Source organism: Dioscorea cayenensis, chromosome 18, assembly GCF_009730915.1.
Source record: "Dioscorea cayenensis subsp. rotundata cultivar TDr96_F1 chromosome 18, TDr96_F1_v2_PseudoChromosome.rev07_lg8_w22 25.fasta, whole genome shotgun sequence".
NCBI classification, from domain to species: Eukaryota; Viridiplantae; Streptophyta; class Magnoliopsida; order Dioscoreales; family Dioscoreaceae; genus Dioscorea; species Dioscorea cayenensis.
In genome coordinates this window covers 8227009-8250244 of record NC_052488.1, presented here as the reverse complement: position 1 = coordinate 8250244, position 23236 = coordinate 8227009, and the positions used below count along the sequence as shown (strand labels likewise).

General features: G+C 32.9%; 1 protein-coding gene across 1 annotated transcript; it reads left to right on the top strand.

Annotated features, from left to right (window-relative positions):
* The first annotated feature begins 619 nt into the window (after positions 1-619).
* LOC120281953 (lysine--tRNA ligase, chloroplastic/mitochondrial) lies at positions 620-22772 on the top strand. Its single transcript, XM_039288647.1, has 15 exons — positions 620-781; positions 885-1127; positions 1216-1428; positions 1871-1982; positions 2370-2478; positions 3409-3466; positions 4072-4140; positions 5099-5206; positions 7787-7879; positions 8029-8133; positions 10694-10900; positions 15391-15485; positions 17827-17917; positions 18929-19102; positions 22447-22772. The coding sequence occupies exons 2-15, from the start codon at positions 894-896 to the stop codon at positions 22537-22539; spliced, it is 1761 nt and encodes a 586-aa protein (XP_039144581.1). The 5' UTR covers positions 620-781; positions 885-893; the 3' UTR covers positions 22540-22772.
* Positions 22773-23236: the final 464 nt, after the last annotated feature.

The following is a 23236-nucleotide window of genomic DNA, read 5'->3' as shown; positions in this document are numbered from 1 at the left end:
AAGCGAGATCACTTACCTCCACCCATAGCAAATTGTTAAAGATGATGAGAGTCTTGAGTCCACGCTTAAAAGTAACCAGGGACTCTTTCAATCTATCGCGTCCTCTCCCACTGATGGAGCTAGGTATTTGCCAGAACGATAAATTGGGGACTCATGGTGCTGTCTATATATAATCTTTACCATCAAAGGATTAACTCAACTTAAAGGTTTGAGTTAGATCACAACTCAAAGTGCCAATTAGAATTAAATTATGATTCCACGTCATGAAACATTTTATTTAGTTTGAATTCAGTTTTAATCAATATCATCACGAAGTTGAATTCAGAATAAGACTCAAACTAATAACTATTACAGACAAGACATTTACCAAACCCACTCATAAAATCATGAGGAAGCTCAAGGTTTTATAACAGTAAAATCACTGTTGCTACAGTCACAACCTATCTAGTAGAAAACAAGTTTTTGAAATATGGAAAATATCAAAGGACTAGTACACAAATTGGGAAAGTTAGAGGGAAGTTTTGAGCAATTTCAATTTGTTCTAATAAAAACTTTCAAAAATTTATTTCTTAATAACATTATATTTTTGTTAAATATTCAGTCCCATTCTAAACAAAAACCCCGAAATTATCTTTTCCTCTCTCTCTCTCTCTCTCTCTGTCTCTCGCGTACGTGGCCGGCTTTTCTCGCTCGGCGGAGCACCGGCATCACCGCTTCCTGCTCCTGCGGTAAATCGCCGCCGCACGAGCCGAGCTCGAGTTTGCCACCCCAGCTGAAACCAGTAGGTGGCGGAGCTCAATACGTGCTTGTTTGCACTCCTATATCACGCCATCCCCTTCCTCTCTCTCATCCTTTAACCTCCTGAACTTCATCTCTATACGCAGCACAACACCATGGATACCTTGAGGGCATGGAGGGCTTCTTATCAACTCTTCGGCTTGGCTGTCAGGTCTGCCACCATTCGCCGCGCCAGGATTGGGGTTCGCTTCTGTTCCTCTTCCTCCTCTGCAGCGGCTGCCACCACCGGTCCCTCCGACGTCCATACAACAACTCCGACAGATCGCCGCCGCCGTAGTGCCGCCTCCACCTCCGACAAAGACTCTGTTCGCGCCATCCGTCTCAAGAAGGTAACTTTCTCGATCTCCTTCTTGAAATATGAAAGTAGAGAGTTCTGTGATTTTTCTGTTGCGGTAGTGAAGTGCAATTGCTTTGCAGGTGGAAGAACTAAGGACCAAGGGTTATGAGCCATATGCATATAAGTGGGAACGAAGTCATTCTGCGAAACAGCTTCAAGATATCTATTGCCATTTAAAGGATGGAGAAGAATGCAAAGATCAATTGGTATCAATTGCAGGAAGAATTATTGCGCGTAGAGCATTTGGTAAACTTGCATTCTTGACTTTAAGGGATGAGTCAGGGACAATCCAGGTCTGCTTGTTCCTCCACTTGACTACTTTCCCAAAGATTTTTTGTGTTAGTGCTTATTTTTTTTATTTTTATTTTTTTTGCCTTAAGAAAGTATGGTAATTAAAAGTGAATATATATGAAATGTGATGATCTTAATGTTGTTTCTTTATAATTAGCTGATTTATTTTTATATAATTGTAGTCGAAGACATTTAAATTTGATCTTAATGCATCACTTCATTTTCTTTAATACATTTATTCTTTATTTTTGGTGCTCTGCGTTTGTATCTTTCTGTTTGTGTTACCTTATGTATATATTTCATTATGAGTGCATATTTAACTTTCCTTCAAAATCTTCATCTCATGGATTTGGTTTGAACTAAGGCTTATAATTGTTGTTTGCATAAAGTTGTAGTTGCTTGCACAGTGTATTGTCCTGTAACATCCTTCTGCTTCAATTATAGCTTTATTGTGAGAAGGAAGTTCTTGCTGAGGACCAGTTTGATCAATTGAAGAAATTTATTGACATAGGAGATATAGTAGGTGCAAGCGGTTCGATAAAGAAGACAGAAAAAGGTATGCATTGGGCAAGTATTATCTTGTTTCTTTTACATATTTTTTAGTTCTATATATATTTACTTCTACTTTTAGTACATATTCTCCTATGGAATGATTGATGTGACAATACCATCGACCTCTCTTTAAATGATCTTATCCTGTTGTAATAATTGTTTGCTTTATTTTTTCTATTAATATACATCGTTTAAGATAGTCAATATGTCAAATCAAGTTTTTCGAAGTCAACCCATTTTAAATGTGGTAATTCTACATAGTAATGCTGCTTAAAGGAAAAGCTTTTATCAATGTTATAAAATATTGTTTTGTATTTTTTACCAGCCATGGTTAATAGACTGGTTTTTCCAGTGAATAATTGAGATTGACATTTGTTACTTTATTTTCCAGGGGAGCTTTCCGTTTACGTAAAATTTTTCAAGATTCTGACAAAATCTCTTCTCCCGCTGCCTGATAAGTATCATGGTTTAACTGATGTGGATAAGCGCTATCGACAGAGGTTCCTTCACATTCTACCAAAGCTTAAGTGTTCCCCAAAATGTTTTACCATTTATTTTGTGCTTTATATATGCAGTAATCATCTAACCTTTCAAACTGTGATGTGCATTTGTGGATGATTTCTTAAAGTTCTGAGCATTCATATTAGGTTTTTAATCTTTTGTCTGTAACTGTCCAATGCCAATATTGCTGACTATTAACAGATGCAACTTTTTGTACGTTGATTAGATTGCCCTGTGAGAGGGGTATATCTGTACATAACATTTTTTTTTTAACTTCCAACTGTCATTGGTGTAGTATTGCATTAAGGTAATCTTGCCTTCTCCATTAAGGACAATCTGACATTCAACAATTCTTTACCGTTTCCACAGTCTTATTGTTAGTCTTTAATCATGTACATTGCCTCCACTTGGATAAGGGTTTTATTGGTTTATCATTTTCTCATTCAACAGATGAAGCCACATATATTTCTGCAAGAGTGCTACTTCACTAAGGAAGCCATATGACTTGGTTGGCCTTTTAAAACTTTTTCATGTTGTATTCACCTATGTAGCTTTTGCTGTTCTTTGAAAGTGATTTTGTAGGCGTCAATCTCCAAGAAATCATTATCTATTTGATGGTGTAAGTTCTTGTTGAGGCTAATAACTGCTGCAGCCTTCTCTTAGTTGAAGCATAACCTTTTTTTCTATTTTCCCTTTTGCAGCATGGTGGCAAGCACATTAGTGGGTATTAATTTAGTCGTTATAATCTCTGACATATTTAATGATTAAATTTTATCTAGTGTTTCATACTGAAACTTGTGTTTTTTGCTAGATAGGATATTTCCTGAAGTATCTTGTGTATATTTACCTCTATTCGTTGCTTCTATCCATGGTTTTTTGGGTAGCTTCTTTTTTTGGGCACTTGCTGACTTATACTTTATCATGCTCAGGTACGTTGACATGATTGCCAATCCTGATGTTGTTGATGTATTTCGTGTGAGAGCTAAGGTGTGAAACTAATGATATTGTGTTTTGTGGCACCATTAAGTTTGTATTACTGTCAGATCAATCATTTCATTACATTTATGCTGGGCAATTGGCCCCTGTACTGCTTAATTATGAACCTTCCTTAAATTCCTTTGCAGATAATTTGGTCATTCTGATCTTAACTAAAGATGAGAGGCTCACAAGATTATATTGTTTATTTTGCATTTTGCCATTTTTCCATTTTTATCCAATCTTTACACCTTATTTGCTTGTAGTTCTTCTTTATTTATTTTGCATTGGATCATCTTCCCTTCAGTTGGAATTTTTTTTCTTTATTCTTGAAGTTACTTTAAGGTTCTTTACTTATTTATTTGATTATTGGCCATGCATTGTTTATAATAAATGCTATTGTAGCAGTTCATTTGTATGCTTGTGTCTAATAAATATTCATTCATTCATGTTGTCATTTTTGCTCAATTCATGATTAAATGTCAGCATAGTTTGCCATTTCTTTTTTCAGTTCTAATATCATAGTTCCTATGGGAATATCTTTCATCCTTGTATTATATTTATTTATATTCTTATGATCTAAAAACATCTGCCTATTAACTTGATTAATAATGCAGATTGTCTCTGAGATTCGCAAGACAATGGAATCTCTAGGATTTATTGAGGTTGAAACTCCAGTTTTGCAGGTGTTTTTGCTTACCATACTCTAATGGCTCACTTTCTCATACATTATGCACATTTTACTGTCCTTGCTGAAAACAAAGTTCAACTATTTGATAAAAGTTTTTGTTCCACTTGTGTATGTAAATCCGAATTTATGGTGTTCAAGCTAGTTCAATCACTTAATTAGTTGGATCGGAAATATCGTTTACAGATCAGTTAGAGCTCGTTAGGGTGATTTGTTGATATACTACGAGGCAATAAATAAATATAAGATGAGCAACAAGTTGGTGACTTTGACTTGCCCTAGTTGGACGAACTCTTGTGATAGGTCTATTTTCCTGTTCCTTCAGATCTAGGCACAAGAAATAAATATAAATCGGACTATAGGTCTGTAATGTTGCTAAAAATTTCAGATTTGGGTAGTTTCTTTAATTTTTAGTACCTATACAATTTTGCTTGCTTTGCTTGAATGCTGTTCTGGTTATTTTTGATGTTTTTTGTGTGGAGAGTGGTTGGTTGATGCTAAGTGATGGGGTAAGAGGGTTCTAGTGTGTGTTGCATGTGTAAACGGGCATACCCTATTTATTCTGCTGTATTTATTTTTCTTCTTACATTTTTCTATGCTTTGGTTGTTTCCAATGTTTTTCATGTGGAGAGTGCTTGATTGATGCTAAGGTAATTGAGTAAGAGGGTTCAAGTGTGTGTTGCATGTTTAATGTAATTTATGCTATATATGCTGCTGTTTTACATTGCATGACTTATCTCCATCTGTATCCCCTCTTACTCTTGAATTTTTCATGGTATATCAATTGTATAGTCTAAAATTATTTGGTTAAATTTGTTGTTTGGCGTTCCAAATTTTCACTTTTTGTTACTGTTAATTGGCTATGCAGTGCAATTTTTTGCTGGTTCTACTTTATGCATGAGTTAAATTGTTTGAAAACTTGAGACTATAATTAATCTATCAACTTTGTTAATCAGGGAGAAGCTGGTGGTGCAGAGGCTCGGCCATTTATCACATACCATAATTCACTTGGGAGAGATCTGTACTTGAGAATTGCTACTGAACTGCACCTTAAGAGAATGCTGGTTATACATTTTGTGCATCTTCCTTATTATGTTCTACTTTAGGAATATAAAAGTATAGCGTATTTTTAAAATTGCTTTCCAGATCTTTAAATAGTTTCTGTTGATGGACAGTTTAATGTTTTGTTGTGTAGTTAACCTTTGTTCGTAGATGGATGGTTCATGTTTCTTGTCATATTTACTGAAAATTGGGATTCTCTCATTGGTCTTGTCTTATTTTCTGTCCCATATCATGCTTATTTGAATTCCGGATTATGGGTATTCTTTAAGGTTCCTTTGTCTACTTTTAGTTCTCTGTTTAAATTCAAAATTGAGCTGGACTTCTTTAATAATATCAATAGTTGTCTGGTAATGTTGTTGATTCTCATGCATTTTTGGACCAAAGAAAAGACCAGTATGATCAGATGTTTGTTGGAGAACCTAACCATCGTGTCAAGATCCATTTTGAAAAAAATGAAAAGAGCTTACAAAACAATCATGTTTTAAGGACCCATGTAGGCAGTCATCGCTGCAGATAATCAATTGTTTAAGTTGAATGGAATTCAAATAGAAGTTGGCGTTGTGTTAAAATCTGTGGTGAAGTTTATATTAGGCGTACATGCAAGTCTTATTGGACCTTGAGAATCTTGGGTACTCTTAGCTCTTAATCTAGGGGCTGGTTTTTAAAAGATACACTCGAACTTGAATTCTAAAATACGAAATGGAAGTTGGGTAGAGAACTAGTAATTTCTTGCAGAGGATCCTAAAAGCAAAATAAAATGTTTAAGTATGAAATAATTGTGACATATTTTCCTTGAGACTAAAAGATAAACGATCAGACTTTCTTATCCTCTGGTGTTTCTTCTTCAGGTAGAAAATCAGTTTCCCTTATCAAACCTGCCAGGCAAATTTTAAGTTGTGCTTTATCCAGGACATTCCACCATTGTAAGTCTTTTTGGTTTAGGGTTGCCTTGGTTTTGTGTCATGGAGTTGCTTTGGCATATCTTGGTACTCTTCGATAAAGTCATTGACCAAGGAAATGCTTCTCTTTGACTTTTATGTTTTACTTTTTATTTTTTATGTTTAATTCAAATGAGCATCAAGACACAGATGTTCTCTTATTGTTTGTATCCACTCTACATTTACATAAATATTAACATGTGAAGAAGGTGACAAGCTTGATTTCAATCTTAGGAATTGCAACATATTTAATTCCAGAGTAATAAAAAAGTCCGGTCATAATTTTGATGGTTCTTATCCAAGGCTTCAAAAATTTGAGGAAAAAAAAAAAGTGTTACAGTAGCCTTTCACATGTCTATTTAGAACTTTACAACTAGATATGTTTTAGGGCGATAAGTTGGCATGGTTGTTTTCATATAATGACAAAGGTTTAAGGCTGACACATGCAGTTATAAAGAAGTTGGAAATTGCAGAAGGTTTCAGGGAGGCTTATGCAAACGTACCCTGAAAAATTTGCGTTACAAACATGTTGATTATTCTATAGCAGGTCATTCTAATCTAGTTGATCAAATATTATGTCATTAAGCTTTGGTCATTAATTACATTTCATCCTTTTGGATCTTCCATTGACCTTAAAAAATAAAAAGGGATGAAAGAATGAAGCATCGAACTGGAAACTCTTTATTCCATCTTGAAAGTAACAAGAAAAGAGGACAGAGAAAACCCAGTTCAATTTGGTTTGATCCTTTTGAATTTCAGTCTTACAACCCTTACATATCATGTGTATTGAAAAAGCCCAAGTTTTGCACCTGAGCTTTGTTCTCAACCTTTTATAAAATTTTGAAATTTGCTTTTTTTGTTATTCTTAAGACTGTTGTTTCTGTTGGCCTAACTAGGGAATGACAAAATATAGGATGTAAGCCAAAAATTTTAAAAAAACCCTTGTATCTTCTCACCTGTTGTGTCACTTATAGAATATTTTAGACATGATAGTTTTAATGTTAACTTTTATACTATCTTTGAAAATAATATGTTGTTAACTCCTTTCAATCCTTCTATGCCTCTCATATGACTTAATTAGGTAGACATACCTCTTAACATCAGACCATTAATAATCTTGGTTGAGATCAAAGCTCAGGTGCAAAACCTTATATTGTTCCATGTTATAAAAATACTTTTTGAACTTGTTATGTACTACCTTGATAGAAAAATAGTGATGACAAGCACATTTCTGATAATTGATTCTGAGCAAGGCATGGGGAGATCTTTTATGGGGAGCTTGGCCATCATTTGATCTTCCCAATTTTATAAGTCAATATGCTTGAACTTCATTAGGAAATTCATCTAATAGGGAAAAAGATATAATTTGCTTGATGATTTTTTAATTTCTTTGTGGGCACAAACTGTGCAATTGTCGTAAGTATGGTTTTGGTGGTTATTGATTGGTATGCATATATGAAATTATCAATCTGACTTTTTTTTATAATTAATATTGAGATCTTAGTAATAAACTTATGCTTTGTGATGATCAATAACATTTATTAACGATCAGTTTTATTCTATATTGTTATATGAACATCCATTTTCTTGAGTAAATCTACTTATGGTGCTTTGCTTAATGTATGATTATGCTTCTAATTGTAGGTTGGAGGCCTTGAAAGGGTTTTTGAAATAGGAAGAATATTCCGCAATGAAGGGATCTCAACTCGCCATAATCCTGAATTTACTACCATTGAGGTCATTAGTCATTACTATAACCTTTGAGATTACTTAACTACCAGATGTTGATGTTATAAAAACTTCATTGCTAGGATATAATCTCTTTCTTAGAAAAAATGCTAGTGCTAGAGAAGGTTTTGACTTTGGTTTCTCTAGTTTTAATGTAGATGTATGAAGCATACTCTGACTACCAAAGTATGATGAACTTGGCTGAGGAGATAATAACACAATGTTCTCTTGTGGTACATGGAAAGCTGAAGATTGATTATCAGGTAATCTCTACTTTTTTATGTTCTTAATCTGACGCTTTATAGTAGAATAGCTTCAACTGAAGTGTACCTTTTGGTAACGAGCGTCTTTGTGACAAATTGGTATTGGCTTGCGTGAGGAGTTGCCACCTATTTTTCAGCAATTTAGGATGTCAATGTAATAGACTACCAGGTGTCCTTTCAGGCCTTGATAGTTAATAGGATCTTCCTTTCATATTGAAGGAGTGAGGAAATAAAGAAGAAAAGTACCTGAGTTAAGCATCACCCTAAGCACAAGCTGTTGGCACTTCCTATAAAATTGATAGTTTAAAGAAACAAAGATAAAAAATTTACTAAATCAACTTTATTCTGAAGTACCATTCTACCACTTCAATAAAATATGTGATACGTGATGAGCCACTACGATTATTTTTCCATGTTATATGTTTGGGATGGATGAATTGCCACACAGACAATAGTTTTTTTTTTTTTTTGCTTATCAAGGACAGAAAAGGTTTAGTGATGAAAAATTCAATTGAGAGGATGAGGAGGGTCATCCTCGAAAACTCCCTCCATTTTATATCATTTGTCTGTTCTATGCGATTTTTTTTTCTTTTTCTTTTTCTTTTGTACATACATATATTTACAGGAGTTCTATAGTATTTCTTCTTTTGTCTTTCCTCATTGTTGGTCATCTTCCTTTTCTTTGGAGAAGTTTATATGTATATTAGGTCCTCTCAAAAGTTCATTAAAATTCAGTTGACTTTTGACCATAAGGGTATACATGCAAATTTTGGTATTTTGTGGGGATATATATAAGCAAATACTCCCTCCGGTCCTTTTTTATTTGTTCCATTATAGAGGTTTTTTTTGGTCCTTTTTATTTGTCTATGTAGAAAATTTGTGAAGCATTAAATATTATTTTTCCAAATTTACCCGTTATATTTAATGTACTTCTACAACTTCCAATAAATCATATTCAACTACACATTTTAATAAATCATATTGTAAATAAGGGTAATCATAGAAAATTAATAAAATTTTTATAAATTTTACATTACTAACTTTAACCTACCTTTTTAATTCATGTGAATTAGTTGAAGTGGACAAGTAAAAAGGACCGGGGGAGTATGATTTTTATGGTGGTATATGTATGCAGTTATGATCTTTTAGAGGGGTATATATGCACTTTTTACCAATTTATTAGGTATGATTTTTAAACATTTTACATATTTTAGATGAGTTGAAGCAAGGTTTTTAAAAACCCAAGGCGGGTTTCGAGGCGCTTCTCAACCGTGAGGCGAGGCGTAAGCCTCGAGGCGTTTTGAGGCGTAAGCCTCAAAATTTTTTTTGTTTTGGGAAAAAACAACAACAATATTGTCTACCAAATACAAAGTAACAAATATATTATTTTTATTTGTAAAATAAATATTTTTTTGAGACTTATTAAAATATATTATTTTTATTTATAAAATAATTTTTTTTTCCAAAAATTAATAAAATTATAACTTATCTTATTTGTAACCCATCTTATCTTATATGTAATTTTATCTTATTTGTAACTCATCTTATCTTATTTGCAGTTTATCTTGATAAATTTTGTCATTTTTACATAATCTTTAGATTAAAAAATTAAATTGGTACGTACTACATGCAAAATCATAGGTGTTGATGAGTTTTTTTTTATTGAATTTTACATATATATATAAGTTTTTATTAATGAAAGTATATACATATAAATAATTTTTATTTGCTTTAGAAATTAAAATGATATTACAAAAATCAGGATTTTTGAGGCTTAAGCCCCACACGCACGGAGGCGGTGCGCCTCAGTGCGTGCGCCTTTTGCCAGTGAGGCTTAAGCCTCATTTTTCAACTTCAAGGAGTGTGCCTTGAGGCTGTTCCCTTGCGCCTCGCCTTGAGGTGTGCCTCAAGGCGCACGCCTCATTCGATTTTAAAAACAATGAGTTGAAGTTAAATTCTGGATCATTAGAGAGTTGGATTCTTTTTCAATTTGTCTTTTGAACTGATTGAGTATTTTGCTTGTAAACATGTTGATGACTTATGGTTGGATAAGTGAGATTTTTAAGAACAGTTGTTTAGGTATATCAATGCATTACAAGGAAAATGTATTTCCTTGTGAATGATGGCACTGGTGAGAACTTTAGGGTTCTGATTAGTTATATCAATGCATTACAAGAAAAATTTATCCCCTTGCGAGTGATGGCACTGCAGAGAACTTCAAGGTTCTGATAATCATAGTCATATAGTATTTTAAGGTTTTCGAGAGTACTTGTGAGTTTTACTTCAATTTTCTGAATTTACATAGGGGATTTAACAATGATATTATCTGCAGTCTGAAAGTAGGGAATGTATTGCTGCCATGCTTTCTACAAATATTGTAAATTCATCAGTTCAAAGTATGTTGTACCTATGCAGCACATAGCAGCTATTGTGTTTGGGAATTTACGAAACACACAATCTAACTTGCACTTCATTTTAGCTTATTTATGATATGTTTAATGTGTATGCTTTAATTATGATTTCTATTTTGCTGCAACTAAGTCTGTTAAATTATTGATAGGGAATAGAGATTTGTTTGGAAAGACCTTGGAGGAGGGAAACCATGCATGATCTTGTTAAAGATGCCACTGGGATTGATTTCAATCAGTTTGGAGATGATGTTAAATCTGCTGTGGAAGCTGCAAGGCAACTATTAGGAAGTAGTACAGAAGCTGATGATCATGTTTTGGTTCAAACATGCCCATCTGTGGGGCATGTTCTCAATGAGGTAAACCCTAAAATCTTTACATGGCATGATAGGAATTTTGTGGCCTATTGCGTTTTCTTTAATTTGAAGCTTATGTTTTTGATATTTTCAGCAGTACTAATGCACCAAGTAGTGGCAACATAACAGCATAATGACATGATATCTTCTATTTATTATTTCGTGAGACCTGATTTAAGTATCTAGCATTACCTATCTTATCCAATGTTGTTAAGGGCGCAAGGCGCACCCGAGGCGCTAGGACCCTTCTATTGCCCGAGGCGCAAGGTGCAAAAAAAACGAGGCGCACACTCATAAAGAAATCTTAAAGCCTTAAACTCTAATATTAACAAATTTGTCTTATCTTAAGCTCAAAATTATATTTCTAAAATCATAAGCAGCTAATGATCATCATCATTAATGTCAAACTCTAAATTCATGTTTTCATCTTGTTTTCCTTGTTCAAAATCATAGCCATCTATGAGGATCCGTAAAAAATAGTGATATATTTATTGTGTAGTCATTAAATTCTATTCTTTTAATAGGACCATCGCTTATAATATAATTAATTAATTAATTAAATAATTATATAATTAATTAAATGCTTGCTAAACTTAAATATTATGTTACATATATCTTTCAGTATTGACATGTTTAACTATGTATGTTTAATAGTTTGGAACTGTTTCACAAAGCCAAATAGATTTGCTAAAAGGGGCAGTGGATAATGTGAGTTTTCTCTTTAAGCTTAATTAATTGGATTTTAAATAATTATTGATGATTGGTTTTGATAATTAAGTTTGATTAACTTTTGGTAATTGATTTTGTTTTCAGACTTAGAACTTTTCAATTACCAATACCTAGTAAACTGTGGATCTTTTATATAATAGAAAACTAACAGTTTTTTCAATCAGGCGCGCCTTTTTTGCGCTTTGGGCTTCAAAAAAAGGCGCAAAAAAGCCTCCCCTAACTAAAAGCGCCTTGCTTTAGACCCTTAGAGGTGCTAAGGAGGTTTAGCACTGCGCCTGGGGCCTAGGCGCGCCTTAACAACACTGATCTTATCATATTGTAAAACTTGCTGTGGCATCTACATATTGCATTGTATAGTCCTTTTAACAGTTAATTAAAATTTATTAGTCCTACAGCATTCTAGGCTGTAGAGTATGGAAGATGAAGATAGTCCGAGATAACTCTACCTTCTTTCTCTTTCTTGTTTTGTCTATGGCCTGTGACGTGGAGGAAATTGTCAAGTTGTCATCTCTCTAAATCATTTTTTCTTTAGTTTATAATCATTTGGATAGGATAGAGCAGAGGTGTTGGTTTGAGAGTGCAGATGAATGAGGAAAGTGGTGGAGAGAATCAGCAAGTCAGAGGATATCAATAATGGGGTTGAGCAGTCTCCTTTTTATGCTTAACTCCTATTCTTAAATTGTTGTTCTTCTTCTCTTATATATATATATATATATATATATGTATATATGCACATATATAATTCTCTGTCTCTTACTCTGTCCTATGGCTCAAATGTTCAATAGGCATCAAGTGCATATTCTATCTAAGACATAATTTTCTTTCCCTGGTATAGTTTCTCCTAATGGTTTGCCACCCTTCATTACACTTGATATATAAGGCAATTTCATAGGGTTGATTTTCCAAGTACATTTAGTACAAACCTGTCCTCTAAGTTTGCCTCCCTAGGATGTAAATCTCTACCAGTGAGGTACCTATTTGTATCTTTGATCAATATGCAAGGTATGCAATGCATAGTACGAAAAGCATCAGTATTGAAGTTTCAGCTGAATCTTATTTGGAGATGCATGATCATCCAGAATTTGGCATGACTCAAACAACATAGAAATAGCCTAACTAAAAGGTAGGATAAATATCTGTTCACCAATTAGGGAGATCGTTATCTTATTATTATTATTATTATTATTATTATTATTATTATTTTATTTTTATTTTATTTTTATTTTTATTATTTTTTTATTTTTTTATTTTTTTTTATGTTAATAGGTACGATTCTTGGATCAATCTTACTGCAATCAGAGTGTTTCTTATGTGAGGAAATAGCCTATGGTTACAATCTCTTAGGCTTATAAATAAAAACCACTATAAGGCAGTACTATTCATGAATAAATGGCTTCCATGTGATGTTTACTTATTTCTATGATATTTTCATTATTAAATTTTGGCCTGTTTCTAATTGGCTTCTTGACATTATTTCTAATTCTTGAGAGAAGGATCTTTGTGATAGAGTTGTTAGACTTTGGTTGGAGATTGGAAACTACTACTACATTAGTAAGTGCTCACGCAGGTAACTGAGACATTAATCCACTAGTTGTAATTCTAGGTTAACCAAATGCTTATGTTGGTAACCTTTACCTGTACAAAATTGGTTACTTATTTTAGTTACTCAATTATCACTGGTTGTCATTGCCAGATGCAAATGACACATTATCTATTATCTGGGCTTAATTCAAATTAAAAGCTTAAACTAATAGGATGAGAGGCCATGCTTATATCTTTATCTATATGTATATATTCGCATCTATTAATTAATCTAATGCGCCTCCTTGATCCATGTTAGTCTAGTTTAACTAAACACATTGCAAACAAACCAAACAAAATAAAATCTAATACCATGTTAAATACAAATGAAATATATTGTCCAGGTCTGATTCAACCCAAAGCTTAAGCTAATAGGATGAGAGGCCCATGCTTATATTTTCAGATATCTTAATTACTCTAGTAGTCACAGATCTCTATGCATTACTCTGAAATGGCTGCATGTGCTGTGTAGTTGGTTAATTATGTTACTTTTTCACTCCGCTTCATCATGCATCTAATTGTTCAGCCTTATGTCCTTGTGCACTCACCCATCATGTGAGTGGATTGGTTAGTGCAGTCCTCACTAAGCTTGTCAGATGCTTTGGTTCCTTGATTTCTGTCATCAATGTAGTAATTTTTTTTCTAGGACCGTTCTTCAAGGTGGATCTATGGTGGAGACAGATAGTGAGAAACTTTGCACATAAATCTGACCTATTGCTAATGCTATGTTCATTCGTGTATTATGTTTCACTTTTAATTATTTATGAATTAACATTACTGAAGGGTTACTTTGAACCTGATATATGCCATGTAAGAATAAATTATTTAGGGGTCCTTTGAAACTTTTTTCTTCTTTCAAAGTTCTTCAAATAAATCTTATTTCCCATTAGTCTCTGACTTTAAGTTGTGTTTAGTTTGCGGGATAACGTGGAAAAATATAACGATTTTTGTTTATTGTTGGATGGATATGAATTAGAACAAAATGACTGATCTTCTCCCTGCATATCGGACAAAAACTATACAAAATTTATACCATGCTAACACAAAGGATAAATTTGTCCTTTGGTGGGACAAGCTATTATCATTCTTTTTCGTAGCTCTTTCTTTCTCTATAAATAGTAGTTATCACATATCCCATTTAAAGCTTTCATTGTATATAATTTTTAAAACACATTAGATTCATACATGTATACCTTGTATGAGTTGTAGGTGCATATATACACCTCAGACCATGATTTTTATTTTATTCCTTGCAGAGTTGTTTATACAAAATATCGTTTTATTAATATTTGCATATCTACACCTATGATAGAGAGTCTTCTACACACACACGCGCACACCCCTTTTATGTATGATTTTTGTATATTTATCTTTCTTAAATTTGTAATTGTGTATATACCCCTCTAAAACCAATCTAACTTGTAAAGGTATATATGCGGAACAAGTTTAGTATTCATACATATATACACTTGCAAAAGCATACTTATTATAATTTTGGGTTTTTTTAGAGTATGCAACCAATTCTATATTTTTACTGACATAATGCAGAAGTAATATGATATGCATATGTTTATTGGTTGTTTTAATTTCACTTTGGCACAAAAAAATTAACTTTAAAAATTATAATTTATTATCTTTTTAGATTGGCAAAATATTTAATCAAATTGTTTAATTTAATAGATGATTATATATCTATAACAAGCATTTAAGTTTTTGAAAAATAAATTTTGTGTCGTGGTTTTCAAACATGAAAGGATTAGAGAAATGTATAAGATAGCATGATGCATTATTGACATTTGGTATCTTATGCTTTGTTTTGTGTGTGCTTCACAAAACTCATCCAAGAACAATAAAATTGTTCTGTCATGTCCAATCCTGTTTTATTTTGTTGCATCCATAATTGTTCTCTGTTGCCATCCTACCTTAAGGCTACTTTCCATTTTTCTTTAATATTTCTATTTCTGTTTAGTATTCATATTTGTTATTAACATTTCTCTTTTATTTATAAAATTTCTTTTTCTGTTTAATTATTTTCATTTCTGTTTGACTTTCCGTATGAAACAAGGATGAAGGGCTAAAAGAAACTGTTTCCAAATCCTGCATCTCAGTGGAAATATAGAAAGAATTTTAACCTGCTTACTTAAAGTTCCAATTTTTAATTGTGTGAATTATTGTGGACTCAGGTTTTCGAGACTCTTGTTGAGCCAACACTAGTACAACCCACGTTTGTTCTTGACTATCCAATTGAGATATCTCCTCTGGCCAAACCACATCGAAGGTATAGCTTCCCAAATTTCACTGAAATGAGTATCTACTTATACTATTATGTTTTAAATTTTTAGTACTTTTTTCATGTATTTCGATGAAGTACTCTGTTTAAGTTCTGGAAAATGTATGGCTTTTAATCTAAGTATTTTTCAGTAAATTTGATCTTAGACTTGAACTGGTGTGCTTGGATCTTTCCAATTTCCTTAATAAAGGCGATATGCTTGTCAACACTTAAATTCCTCCTATTCTAAGCCACTTATTTAGATAAAATTACACTTATCTTTGAGCAGTGTCCTGCAAGTCTACCTCATAAATCTTGGAAACTTCGAATGTAATTCATCAGTTATATAGATGCCTTGTGAGGTTGCACTGTTTTTTTCTTGTTTCATAGCACTGTGTCAAATTTTCCACTTGGAAATAAATTCAATAATGTTTCATTATGCCATCATCCACTAGAGCACCTGATATAGTGACCATGTGAGCGCTCATATTTATTTCTTGATTGGTCTTAAAAGTCAGTGTACTGCATTGAGGAATGTCATCCCATTTCATGCTGCCATGCTATTTAAACTATTTTGGTAGTCTGGCAAATTGGATAGCCAAGAAACATTGGAAGCGAAAGCTGAAGATCAAGATCTCCTCTTAGTTAAAAAAGCGAAGTGGTAGGGTTTGCCTTTGACAATGAATTAGAGATAGATGTGGTGCATTGTATAGTGCAATGGAATGCCAAGCGGAAGGGGTCATGCATTTTACTTTATCTTTTGATTGTACACTTTATCAATATATAATGTAAAGACATGCGCGCGCACTTCAGAAATGCTTTTCAAGAATGGACTGCATGATGGAATTCCATTAAGGACATCATAGAGATGCTTGAAAAATAACATATAGATCTCATGCAATTTTTGTGAAAAATTGCATATGGATGTTTCATCCCTCAAAGCGATCCTTTGTGCACTGGAATTCATTAAAGACCATCAAGGTGATCAATGCAGCCAAATGGGTATTAGTTTGTATGGGACCATAACAGCCTTGAAAGCATTTAGTATACTAAGCAGGGAAGACAAGGAAAAGCAAAAGTGAAGAGTAGGATATGGGTAGGAGAAAGAGAAATATTCAATAGATGACTTCTTGTAGAATATGAAAGAAGAAAGGATTATCAAGAAGACGTAGGTTACAAATAATGAGAGGAATTGTTGTTAAACCACTCCTAAGAAATTCCTATATCTTTAAATTTGATTCAACCATCTGATTACCAAGTCACAAAATAGATAATTCATAAATTTAGCTTGCGAAATTATTCAAGGCAGAACAGTAATGAGAGGAATTTTTGAAAACTCCTGGATAAGAACAAATCTGAGAGAAGGTTTGGATAGCTTCTTGCGATCAACAAGTGTTCGTCTCTTACCTTGATTGTTAGTCTCTCAGCAGCCAAATCACTCTTTGAAGAAAAACAACTGCTGGTTAAGTTCTATTCAATAAAACTATTCCTCTTTGAAACTATTAACAGAACACAAAATATAGGCCCTTAAACTCCTGTTAGCATGTCTTCTAATGTAACCAAACTCCTAAATTTAAGGACTTGAAAGTTGTTTGTATCACTTGTATCTGAAATGATATACTCAACCTTAACAGTTCAAAACAAAATTTGAAGATAACTTCAAAACACACATAATTATCTAATTAATTAACTCATCCTGGCTGCACCATACTTCTTGTTGCGTCTTGGTAATAACTAAACCTTGAAGAAAGCCTTAATTTGCATGATTTGCATATATATATATATATATATCCATAAGGAGGACCCATTTTGTGAGGTAAGCACCTGCCTAGGGATCCACTCCATTTGCTCTGAGCATTTGTGTGTTAGCAGTCAAATTTTTGACCTTGAGCACACTTTAAAGTTGTCTAGCAATCCCCAAGTGTCAATCATTCATGAATGTTATCAACACTTTCTGTTATAATAATAAATTTAATTGCAGCAAGCCTTAGTCAGATGATGTATATTTCAATGCTCTTTGTCTGAATAAAAATTAATGGAGCCTCATTTTTATCTTCTAAGCCAAAGGGAGTATATAATGTCTAAGATACCATTGACAAAAATTTATACACATTTGGTGGAAAAGCTTAGGGCCTGTCTGTTTGGAAAACATTTTCCATTTTCGTTTTTTTTTTTTGGGTTTCTGGTTTAAGAAAATGTGTTTGTCTTGATATGTTTGAGGAATGAGTTTTTAAAAATGAAAACAAAAAACATGTTTGTTATAAAATTATACATTAAAAAAAATATATTGTTTCATGTGTACAAATGCATATATTCATGATATTTGATTAGCTAATTATCTCATTAACAGGTATGCAGGCCTCACAGAAAGGTTTGAACTTTTCATATGTGGCCGTGAAATTGGTAATGCATTTTCTGAATTGACAGATCCTGTTGATCAGGTAGATAATTCTAATTTTACTTTTCTGTGGTCCTTTATAAAAGACTTGATCTGATGCAAATCTAGTTGATGATTGAGCCACCTAAATTTGGAGGAATAACACAAAACAATGTCAGAAGTGACTACTTCCACATAAATATTTATTTTATGCTGATGTATATGAAATATGAGTACCTTCAGAGCACACACACACACACACACATTTTACTTCCTTATTTACTATAGGAAATCTCAGAGACTGATATTCATCTTTTCTTCGATGTTTATTATGTTTCTTCTTCCGTAAGTTATAATCTAATCTTATGCTTATGATGCCAATCTTGTTGGTTTGTGCACCTTATTTCTTATTTGCAGTATGTCTTATGAGATTGCCCATGATGTTAACAGAGGTCTCGATTTGAAGAGCAAATAAAACAACACGATAAAAAGCGTGCACCTTATTTCTTATTTGCAGTATGTCAATGATGCTGTATATGATTTATGAGGACATGCAAATGCCTTGCAGTAATTCATTTTCAGTGAAAATTAGAACCAATTCTTTTTTATCATTCTTGCAAAGGCCATTTTGCAGTATGTCAATGATGCTGTATATGATTTATGAGGGCATGCAAATGCCTTGCAGTAATTCATTTTCAGTGAAAATTAGAACCAATTCTTTTTTATCATTCTTGCAAAGGCCATTTTGCTTATGAGACATGCAAATGCCTTGCAGTAATTCATTTTCAGTGAAAATTAGAACCAATTCTTTTTTATCATTCTTGCAAAGGCCATTTTGCTTATGAGATTGCCCATGATGTTAACAGAGGTCTCGATTTGAAGAGCAAATAAAACAACACGATAAAAAGCGTGCACCTTATTTCTTATTTGCAGTATGTCAATGATGCTGTATATGATTTATGAGGACATGCAAATGCCTTGCAGTAATTCATTTTCAGTGAAAATTAGAACCAATTCTTTTTTATCATTCTTGCAAAGGCCATTTTGCTTATGAGATTGCCCATGATGTTAACAGAGGTCTCGATTTGAAGAGCAAATAAAACAACACGATAAAAAGCGTGCATCACTTGACTCTCGGTCAAAGTCTATTGAAGACAAAGGAGAGGTTGATGATTACTCGTATGAAGTATCTTTAGATGAAGACTTCATTACTTCATTAGAGTATGGGATGCCCCCTGCTTCTGGAATGGTATGATGCCTAATTCCATAATATAATGCTATATAATCTTATTTTTCTCTGAAAACCAAACAAAGATATTTTGTTGTGGATCCTGTTGTGGATCTTATATTAACAGGAGGAATATGTTAGAGACCCATCACTGCATTTGCATCACTCATATTGTCTTGTATGTTCTCATCATGCATAGCAAAAACCATAGGTTTGGTTCATGATAAATATATTTTCTGCAGTGTAGCTATGGCAGTAGGCTCCCTTTTCCAAATAGAGTTTATTGGTTGCTCCACATTCGCATGTTGCTGTAGCAGTTGGGGTTACCAGAATCCTTCTTTATTAAAGAAAAAAAATTACCTTTTTTCCTTGAGCTTTTGCTTTGTGCTTGGATGTCGTTAAAGCAATGCACGATGATGGCAAAAGAAAATTATAACTATGTCTGCAATAATGCTAAGCTTTTAAGGAAAATAGAACAGCTGTTAAGCCCAAAACTTGTTCAATCACCATGGAGGAATTTTGAAAGATGCCATCTTCTTGGAGTATATGCAACTCACTGCTGTTAAAAGTGCAAAAGCGCCTGCTTAAGTGCTCAGGCAAGGTGAGGCGAGGCTAGAGCACCTCACAACCCTCTAGGCGAGGCGGCATCCAAGGAGCGCTGCCTAATGAGCGCTTCAGCCCAGGCACAAGGCAAAAAAAAATCAAGAAAAGCGTTGCCTTTGTTAGTTTTATCTTTTTTTTTTTTAATATATTTTTTAAATGTTTTTTAGGAAACTATATTATAGAGTAATGAATGCTTTTAGGAAATATAAACAATTATACTTGGAAAGTGTAACAATTAAGAAAAGAGGTTTTTTATTTTTTCAAAACAAATTAAGACCATTTTTTGGAATACGGAGAGACTTTTTGGAGAGAATAAAACAAAGAACGAGATTAAAAAAAAATAAGAAACTTCATAAGAAAACTAAGGGAAACTTGAGAGATTTTATGTGAAAAATAAGAAAGTTTAATTGGGAAGGAGTTCTACTTTCAAAACCAATTTATGCATATATTCACTAGATCAAGAATGGGATCAATATACAATGGTTCAAGCTCTAGTTCTAGAGTTAGAATTATGAAACGATTTGATTCATATGAGACGGATGAAGAAATTGAGGATTATAAATCTAGCGATGTGGGAAACGATAGCCTAGATGATGAGGAAGATGGCCAAATAGAGTTAGATGGTGCTTAGAGTAGAATTAAGATTCTAAATTAGGTCTTGCATACTAAATTTGAAGGTTTAGATTATCTTTTGTGGTTTTAAGTTTATGTTTGTATTTTGGATCTTCAATATTTTAGTAGATGATTATTATGTTAATTTAAGTTCAATATTTTGCAATTTCAATATATTTTTCTACATTATTTTTATTTTTTTATTTTTAAATAGCGCTTCATGTCACTTTGGTGAGCGCCTAGGTTGCCTCAAGCGATTTACATTCTCATCGCTTCAAGGGCGCTTTGCGCTTTTAATTACACTGATGCAACTTTCATATTTAACCTTTTAGACTTTTGCTACAAAAGAAAGCTTTATTTCCTTGGTACAAATTAACAATGTTGACTACCAGTGTAAGGCATTGTGATGCTTCTGTATGGGATTTTAACTTTCTTGATGACTTGTGCATGGGTATCAAATGCTTCAGCTTAAATCTTGTTGATTGCTTCAAATTATTTGTTGTTGAAAGAGATTAAAAGTTGATTTGCCTATGACTCATCAAATGCTACAACATCTTCTATTTTTCTTTAACAACCCAATTAGCTGACTTTGATGTTTTCCCTAAAATTTTTCTGATCCCATTTGCAATTGAGAAATCTGTATTTTACAGTTTCAAATGTCAGACCTTCATATTTAGTTGTTGAAGTCATACTTGAAAGTTAATGACCATTGTTTCCTGTTTTCCTTCTTTTGGAGAAGCTGAAATGAATTAATAGTTTTTCCCTTTTTGTTATGAGCTCACTGATTGGAGAAGTATTAAAAATATGCTAAATATTTCAATTGAACCAAAACAAAGGTGTTAATATTGACCCTATTTCTACTTCTGAGAGACAATTAGGACTGTCAAACAGCTTAATTTTATTAATAAATGTGTTGAAGTTGAACATAGATGCTAGGTTCAATTATTAAATCAGTGGTGCTTAAACAATGGCAAGCTTCTTTGAGTTCAACCCAATAAGCCTCAATTAAATTTTATATTTGAAAATTTGTATAAATCTTTTATGTATATATGCCTTAATTCATTGTTAAGTTACTCAAGTACTTATAAATTATTATTTTATTGGATTATTACAAAAAGTAAATTAGGCAATAGTAAGTTAGGTTGCATCCAGGTGTATGACTGTGAACCTATAGACAATAAAACACTGAAAACTAATTTTCCTTTAAAAGCTGGCACGCCAGCTTACATTGACTTGAACTGAAGCCTGTTAGATTTAGCAGTCTTGAGTTACAACAAGCCAAGCCTGAGCATAACAAGGAAAGGGCATGTTTGACCTGAGCTTGGATACAATTGAAAGGAGGTAGAATAACTATTTAGTTTCATTTTGTTTTTCATTAAGTATTGGAAGTAACATGTGGTGATGCAATTGATGGCTGTTGAGCCTTGAGAGTAGTGTGTGAGAGTTAGAATCTCGTAAGCTTGTAGTGTTCAGTTAGGACTGTTATACTCTTAAATAAGAGCTGGCGAAGGAGACAGAAAAGAGTTGAGAAAGCTATGATATGTCACTGTGAAATAATATGACAAGTTGAATCTCCGCTATTTTCTTATTTGTTATGGGATTACAATTTTCGGGCATGGATAATCATCATATTTTAATTATTCTTTTACTTTTTAGCAGCCTTATATTTATTAATTATTTATGTGGGTAATAAAACGGCCCTGCCTTTTATCATCATGTTTTTTGCTCTCACTCGCATGATCATTTTAGTTAACTTGCAATTATCCACTCCTGTTGAGTCAGATATCGTGCGGTTGCTACAATTATGTGATGAACATCCAATTCCAATCTATTTTTATGTCAACATTTTGTAGGTTGCTTAAAATAGAACATGCAAATATTGCTGGTGAATTGCTTTATTGATTCATTTCATTGGTCTTGGTATGGAGTTCTAGTGATGAAAAATGATGATTTATGTTTACTGGAAGCTAGAAAACCTTTCGCTGATTATGTGATGACAAATCTGAAAGAGTTCCATAGTACAACAATGTGCACCTTGCTTAGCATGAGGATTTTTTGAGAATGATGTTTACGATAAAAATTATTTACATCTTTATGTGTATATTTTACTTCAGAGCATGATCTCGGGTGTCTTCTTTTTCTTTTCTCAGGGTCTCGGAATTGATAGAATTGTGATGCTTTTGACAAATTCAGCCAGCATTCGGGACGTCATCGCATTTCCTGTACTTAAAGTTCAGCATTAAAATTTTTTGGGGAAAGACCATGACTGAGGATTGATATTCAGATTGACAAATCATCTAGCAGAAGAGGAGGGCTTATGGATCAATGCTACTGTATAATTTATTTCTTTTGCGATTTAATTTGATTTCTTTTATAATGCTTGAGTTTTTGTGGGAGCTTCTTTCTTTGTATGTACGATGTATAATGATCAAGTTTTTCCATTTTAATTATTCTAAATTTATTTTATTTGTTTTTATATTTATTAAGCTGTGAAAAGCATCAAAGGTAGAACTTGAAGGAGTGATGTATGTCTTTAGACAGATCAGTTGGTTACTACACAGCTTATTAACAAAAATGATTAATTTTTCACTACACAGTTTATTAACAAAAATGACTATTATTATATCAAAAAGAAAATAAAAAAATAATGCAGAATAATGTTGTCTTATCGTCTACCAATAAGCTTAACTTTTCATTTTATGGGTACTATCTCAGCGGTTTTAGTAGCTTAAACTGTACCCAATTAGGAAATGGGATTTAAGCACTTCCGAACTTTTTTAGCACCACACGCAATTTTAATTTATTTAATGACATCTATTTATATGAAATAACAGTAATGATAATTTTAAAAGTTATTGACAGTTTAAATATTTTCTTTTACTATTGTCACTCTGCTTTAGATTTTATACCAAAACAACAAAGGTACTATTACCTATTGAA

What these genes read in the sequence shown, in the direction of transcription:
- LOC120281953 (XM_039288647.1), top strand. Translation starts at nt 894, where the DNA reads ATGGATACCTTGAGGGCATGGAGGGCTTCTTATCAACTCTTCGGCTTG. An exon ending in ATGAGTCAGGGACAATCCAG is followed by an intron (nt 1,429 to 1,870) that starts GTCTGCTTGTTC and finishes CTTCAATTATAG; the next exon opens with CTTTATTGTGAGAAGGAAGT. An exon ending in CTGAATTTACTACCATTGAG is followed by an intron (nt 7,880 to 8,028) that starts GTCATTAGTCAT and finishes GTTTTAATGTAG; the next exon opens with ATGTATGAAGCATACTCTGA.